The sequence below is a fragment of the Aptenodytes forsteri genome, unplaced genomic scaffold, assembly GCF_000699145.1.
Source record: "Aptenodytes forsteri isolate BGI_AS27 unplaced genomic scaffold, ASM69914v1 Scaffold1071, whole genome shotgun sequence".
Lineage (NCBI taxonomy): Eukaryota > Metazoa > Chordata > Aves > Sphenisciformes > Spheniscidae > Aptenodytes > Aptenodytes forsteri.
The window spans coordinates 78131-84794 of NW_008794645.1; the positions used below are offsets into that span (position 1 = coordinate 78131).

At 56.7% G+C, this 6664-nt stretch overlaps 1 protein-coding gene across 1 annotated transcript; it reads right to left on the bottom strand.

The window, feature by feature from the left end:
• Positions 1–2078: 2078 nt before the first annotated feature.
• LOC103894182 (heme-binding protein 1-like) lies at positions 2079–6504 on the bottom strand. The gene is made up of 4 exons (XM_009273517.1): positions 6421–6504; positions 3607–3748; positions 3284–3467; positions 2079–3128 (listed from the first exon to the last, which is right to left on the bottom strand). The coding sequence occupies exons 1-4, from the start codon at positions 6502–6504 to the stop codon at positions 2954–2956; spliced, it is 585 nt and encodes a 194-aa protein (XP_009271792.1). The 3' UTR covers positions 2079–2953.
• Between the last annotated feature and the right edge of the window lie 160 nt (positions 6505–6664).

The following is a 6664-nucleotide window of genomic DNA, read 5'->3' on the forward strand; positions in this document are numbered from 1 at the left end:
CGGGGCGGTCGCCGAGCCTCACTAGCACGGGGGACGAGGGTCGCGCCAGCAGACTCTGGGCTGGCCGGCTGGGACCCCCGCGCCGCAGGGCGCTGGGAGCCCCTGCTCCCGTCCGCAGCAAGCCCCAACATGAGGTGTCCGGAGCATCGAGGAGGCAACAGAGCTCCCCCTCCCGCCAAGGGGCTCCTCACAGACGGGCTGTTTGTTAAACTGATGGTAGAAGTTCCCCATCTGTACCGCTGTTGAGAGACCCTGTGAAAGCACAGGGGCACCTGGGAGCCAGGAGCTCTGCACCCCGCTACGGGCAGAGGGCTGGACACACAGCCCCAGCTGCACAACACATTGCCTGCTCCTCCACATCACCCAAAGTCGGGGCACAGCAGTGCAAGCCGGCCTGACCACCTGCATGGTGCAGGCTGGAAGCCTCCCTGCCCGACCGAACGCCTCCCATGGAGCCTGCTGCAGCCCTGCACCACCAGCTCTGGCAGTTGCAGCTCTGAACACCAGCTTTCCAGCCGTTTTGTTGAGCCTCCAAAATGCTGGCTGCTTCTGGTACTGTGTGGAAGACTCACCATCAGACACCCCACAGCATCCCCGAGAGCGCTGCTGCATCCATCACAGAGGATGCTGAAGCCTTGACTCAGCAAAGCCTGTGGCACAGGATCGGAGCATGCCTGCTGCCCTGCGTGGCAGTGCCAGCCTGGAGCTGCAACAGAAGCCCCTGCCATTACCACCTCCAGCAGGGCCTAGGAGACCACAGAGCTGCCCCAGTGGGGCGCGTGGCTGTGCGGCTTTGCCAGTAGCCGCAGACCAGTCCTCTCTCGTAGGGAAGCCACCACTTCCTGTCACTGAAAGCTGTTCTAGTTGTGGTTGGGGACCAAGCAGCCTCAGAGGAAGTGGTAGCCTATCAGCAAGCTCTAGAAAGCAAGTTTTACTTCCACCTGCAAGCTCAGGGCAAGCAAACAAAGCAGCTGATGTGTAGCAAGAGGAAGGGTCTCTGTCCCACATACGCTGGCTGACTTTGCTCTCCCACTGACGCTGAGCCACCTGATCCCAGCCTCACATAAGGGAATTGCTTCTCCTTCCCCAGGAGGGAAGTGAGCACAGCACTGCTGATCCAGGTATCGCCACTCTTATCTGAGGAGCACTTGCCACATCAGCCCTCAGAGCTGCAGGCTGTCACAGCACCTCCCCAGCCCTACCTGCCTTTAGTGCCCCAGGGACAAGAACTGCACCACAAGATACCCAGGAAACCACTGTCTGCTCCTGCTGTGCTTGCCCAGACTCTGCCTGAAGCTACCTTGCTCCCTTGAAGAGGAGGGTGTAACATGCTCGGCTCTGCTCTCCCCATAGCCACAGGCTGGGCAGCCAGGCTCCCTCGCTGTCGGAGGGCAAGCCAGCCTGGACAGGGCAGTGAATGGCATCTGACTGGAGAATTGAGTGGCAGAAGCCACCTGCACTGCTAGGGCAAATGAGACCACGGAGCTGGCCCTGGCCTTAGCCCCCTTTCGTCCCTCTGGCTGCATTGTAGGGCCAAAGGGCCAGAGCCAGAGTTTGAGCAGCAGCAGCAGGAGGTGAGGCACACAGCACACCTCCAGTTTCAGCAGGAAGAAACTCCTTGGGAACTGGGTGAGAAGCAGCCAGAAGTCCTTCCACACCGAGCCAGTTAAGCACATCCCTGCAAAAGTACACCAGTTCCTGCAGCAAACCAGCATGATGTGCAGTCACATTCGAACTCCCAGCCCCCAAGATCAGATGCCCATGTACAGTACAGTCAAAGGAGCCAATTTTTTGCACAGGGGAAAAATGAGGCTAGAGCAGACCCCATCCAACAGAAAACCACCTTACCTGCAGGGGAGTGTGGCCACAGTTGTTTGTAGCAGCAATTTAAGCAGCCTGTGCAGCAAAGCAGAGGCTGTGCCTGGCTGAACACGAGGCCATAACCCGGGCAAACATTAGAGCCCTTCTAATTAGCCACAGCTTTGCAGCCTGGAGCATCTTGAGGAGGGAGAGAGCAAGGCTCTTCCCAAGCCAACCTGGACACCCCCCATCCCCACCATCAGTGATCTGCAGCTGCAGTGGTTTGAGCTGGGTTTATTTACTGTTGGCACTGCCAGCTTCCCACAGGAAAGCATGACAGTATTCATGGATGTGAAACTCACTGATCAATGCACAACACAACACACAGCGGTGCCACTGCTGCTGCTGTCAGGACCTGTCCCTCTCAGCTTGCAGCAGGTCCGCGAAACAGCACCCACAACTGATGGACAAAGGCTGCCAGTGCTCCGGTCCCGGCTGAGGGATGGTGAGTGACAGCCAGGGAGGCACCCAACAGTCCAAAGAGAGCCACCCCAGCAGGAAACGTTCAGGATCCACATCTCACTTGTGGCGAGCCCTTTCCCCCTTTGAACCCCACTGTCCCTGTAGCAGCATTTCAGTGGCTCTGTTCGGGACAGGCAGCCATTCCCACAGGAAGCAGGCCAGAGCCCAGGCAGAGCCCCACACCTCATACACAGTCATTTGCCTTCTAGACACCATCAGCTTGCGACTCTGCCAACCACAAGCCCCACTAGCATGCCTGGCACAGCTCTGCAAACCCAGCTCAGAGCTGAGAGAAGCCCAGGTCAGGCTAGCACATTGCACAAGCTCACACAGTTACTGCCTTACATACGAGTCCCCACGACGTGCTTCCCACCAGAAGCCAGCTGCAGAGGCTCTCCCCAGTGCCAGCTCCAGCCTCAGCTGGTCCCTGCGGGGGCAGGTGAAGTGCAGACCAGGCAGGTTTTCCCCTGGCTGGGCCCTTGCAGGGCAGAGTGCAAACCCACCCCGCAGTCTCCTGGTCTGTCATTTTGTGGGCGAATAGTGGGTCAGGATGTGCATTCGTCTCCTTTGGGTCAGAACTGCCATCTACACCAGGTCCGGTCGCAGGATGGTTTGCGGTCACAGAGGGGACTCACTCTGCTCGGCAGATGAACCAGATCTCATTGCGACGCTGAGGGATGCTGGGATTTTCATAAGCAGCCACGATGTAGGTTTCTCGGAGCACGGTGTCTGTGGAGCCCAAGAGCTCCCAGAAGAGACTGATCTCTCGTAGAATCGTCTCCTCAGTGGTCATCCCATAGAAAACCCTGCAGCAAAGGTAGCAACGTAAGCAACAGAGCCAGCACATTCCCCCTTCCCACAGCTAGGGCTCCCATCCCTCTGCCCAAGGAACCACAGCAGCCATGCAGGGAGTTCATACACCTCTGCTGAGCTGAGAAAACACCTCTGGTGCTGGGGTCACCTGGTTATAACCCGGAGTGGTGCCCTCTCAGTGATGTGGATTTCAGGGTCTGTGGGAACAGGGGGGTTTTGCTGGAACTCTCCCGGGAGATAATAGGCAGTTATGACCTCACGTTCCAGCTCGGTCCCCTCCTTGGTCAGGTGGATTTCATTGAGCACTGGGACTGTCATGCCCAGATAGCAACCTGGAAGGTAGGAAGGCAGTGGGCACAGTGAGACGGCTGGGTCAGTGGCAGCAGCCCTCCTCCCCACTCCAGAGGAACAGTGGCAGGGCCCTCCCTCTGTGCAGCCTGCCAGCCCCCTTCAGCCCCTGCCTGCACACACCTACAGAGTTCTCCTTGCAGATGTAGCGCATGAGCTTCATGAAGCTCATGGAGATGCTCTGCTCATACATGGGCTCCCCCTTGGTGACACACGCCCACTTCCCAGCTGGGTACCACCGCTCCTCGTAGGCTGCTTCCTCGCACTGAAATAGGCCACAGACAAGCCAAGTCAGAGTTAAGCACACTGACAACATTGCAGCACCTGGGTGGCAAAACCAACACTGACAGGCAGGAAGTGGGGAGACAGGACCCAGCCAAAATGAGACCCCCTGCTAGTCAGCGATTGGCAGGGGAGGCTGGAAAAAGCAAGGGGAACTGGTGTCACACGCACCTCAGACAAGGACACTTAACAGCACCAGGCAAAAGTCAGCAAAAGGAAAAGCACAGACAGGGGACAGGGTGCAGGGAGGCTTGGAGGCTCCTGGCATGCACAAGGAATGCAGCACATCCTCAGCAGGGGGCACAGGACTTTCTGCTCCTCTCCAGTAGCTGTCCTGCCTACTCACAAGGATGTCCCCGATTCCAGGCACCCAAAGGCCTCCAGTAAGGTTGACGTGATTCTCAGGTGCAGTGCCTTTTTCCCAGAGCACTGCATGCACAGAGGATAACAAGCAAAAAGCATCCTGCCAGTAGAAGGGAAAGTCTGGCAGAAGAGCTCTAGCACCCAGAAGAGCTGTGAAGGTTGGAACAAAACTCCTCTCAGATCCTTTTGCCATACCAAGAAGTGACAGGCGGAAGAAGAGTCATGAACCCAGCTGGTGCAGAGGGGACAGCTTTGTGGGATGGGTCAGAATCTCTATTTCCAGCACAGATGCCCAGTCCTCTGGACAAACCCAACACAGAAGGGGGGCAGGGGGAGCGGGGAAATTGCATCTGGATCTGCTCATAGTTCAGCTCATGGCATGGTTATAACCACAGGTATCGCACAAAGAGGGGCTGGGAAGTTGTAGCCAGCACCTATCTTCCTGCTCTCAGCTTGTTCTTCAGCCAGATTAAAGCGGTCATGAGACAACCTTGTTTCACAGAGCTCAGGGCACCTCTCCAAACTTCTGTGCTCCACAGCTGTGCTGGCAGTGAGTGAGCCAGGAAGTTGTGACCAGCTTCAACACTGAGTGCAGCCTCCCTATGCCTCCACCCAAATCAGGTCTCTACTCAGAAAGCCAAACCAAAGGCAGAAGGAAGGCATCTGGGCTGCTCGTGTGCATCAGTGGGGTGCCAGGAAGAAGACTGCCCCAAAACACTGCAGGCCAGCCAGCATTTGCCCTCTAGATGGGGCCGTGCCTGCTACCGTGCCACCAAGCAAACCAGAGCAAGAGCATTTTCTAAGCAAGGAAACCACCAGTTTTCTAGACTATTTGCTACTCTCATCTGCCACACCATCTGCGAATAAACCTATCAATCCAGCAAGGCATGGTGTCTGGTCCTTCCACAGCGTGATCCTTATATTAAGCACCACCATTCTAGAAGATGAGACTTGACCAAGAGAAAGAGGGAAGATGCTTCACACAGATCCAGTGGCAACAGGTTCCTGCAATGTCAGCTGGGGAATTTGACTGAGTACTGACAGAGCAAGGCTCTGTAGGTGGCATAATAATTCACTTGCCTCCAAGAGGATGAAGGCTGGTAGCACTGACAGCTCAGGAAGAGCAACCAAATACTACTGACCTGCCCGAGCCTGGGAAATGTGTCCTTAAGGGCCCCAGCTCCGGAGTCCCCTCTGCACTAATGCCAGGAAGTGGCTCCTACCTCCTCAACCAGCCCCAGAGTCAAACTCCAAGAATCTTCCTCAGGTCCAGAGGGGATAGGGGATGCCAATAGCAACAAAAGATCTTCAGGTCCCACAAAGTCTTGGGGTCCCATTCCTGCCTGGGACCGGCATAGGTAGAGAAGAGCCCAGACTAAGTCCCTGGGACCCAGAAGAACCAGGGAAGAGGGAGTGTGGTGAAGCCCCAGTTCAGAGCTGTGCAACCCACATGCTCAGACATGTTTTACAGGCAGGAGTGCTGGACCTCAGCCCAGAAGAAATTGGTTAAGTTCTCTTCGTATAGAGGACAATTGGACAGATGTCTTCTTAGCAAGCCCAACCAAGCCTGTAGAGACACAGGAACCAGTCTGACAAGCGCTTCTTCACAGTTATTTCTCAAAGCTCGGAAGCACCCTTTTGTGCGAGAGATGAGCGGAGGTGTGCAACTTAGCCAGCAAGAACAGGTCCTCAGGCAGAAGCTACCATGTTTGGATTGGCAGTTGTGACAAACAACAACACACGCTCAGGTCTGACATCCAGGGACACAGGCCCTGTGTTCCCCATAGAAGCATCCTTATCTTGTGCCAGGTGAGATCTACAGCTCAATCAGTAGCCACGTAACTAGCACAAACACAAACCCAGCAGGACTTCGAGCTATGCAACAAGGCGTTTTGAGCAAGGCAAGGAGCAGGCTCTGAACTGAAAATTCGCTCTCTTGGATGTGCCCACCCCAGCAGAGGATAGGTTGGTAAAGGAGGCAGCTGGAAGCCAGGAGACCAGAGAAAGCAGCAAGACTAGTCCAATTTTAAAATAAAGGCTGAGAAGTTGAGCATTGCCATTACTCTACATAGGAGAAGATGCAGGAATGGCAGAATGCTGCACCAATCCAGAGTTGCCATCCTGGCTGCAGAAACCTCTGCAAGGCCGGTGTGCACAAGCCGCCATGTGGCCGCCTTCTCTGCAAGGAAGACGCTTTTCCTGCCCCCCAGGCTGGCGGCAGCACCCGCACCAGCCTCACCAGCGGCAGGCAGCGGACGAAAACCTGGGTGTGCAGGGAGGAGCAGGCCTCACCTTCTCATGCTGCGAGAGGGTAACGTACGGCACGGGCTCACGAGCCTGGTTGTGCCGGGTCATCTCGACGATCGGGCCTGCCATGTCTGCAAGGCAAAGCACAGGAGAGGCGAGGCTTGCCCGGGCCGGAGAGCAGAGGGAGTCCCACGGCGCACCGGGCCCGGCCCGGCCCGGCCAACCCCGGTACGTGCCGCCGGCCCCGAAGCCGGCCCGCAGGGCCAGCCCCGGAAGGGCTCCCCTCCCC

Bases quoted from the DNA above. Each gene is read 5' to 3' on its own strand.
- LOC103894182 (XM_009273517.1), bottom strand. From the start codon at position 6,504: ATGGCAGGCCCGATCGTCGAGATGACCCGGCACAACCAGGCTCGTGAG. The intron at 3,468-3,606 runs GTGTGTGCAGGC...CCTACCTTCCAG, and splicing joins CTGCAAGGAGAACTCTGTAG to GTTGCTATCTGGGCATGACA. The intron at 3,129-3,283 runs GTGACCCCAGCA...CCTTTGCTGCAG, and splicing joins CCACTCCGGGTTATAACCAG to GGTTTTCTATGGGATGACCA.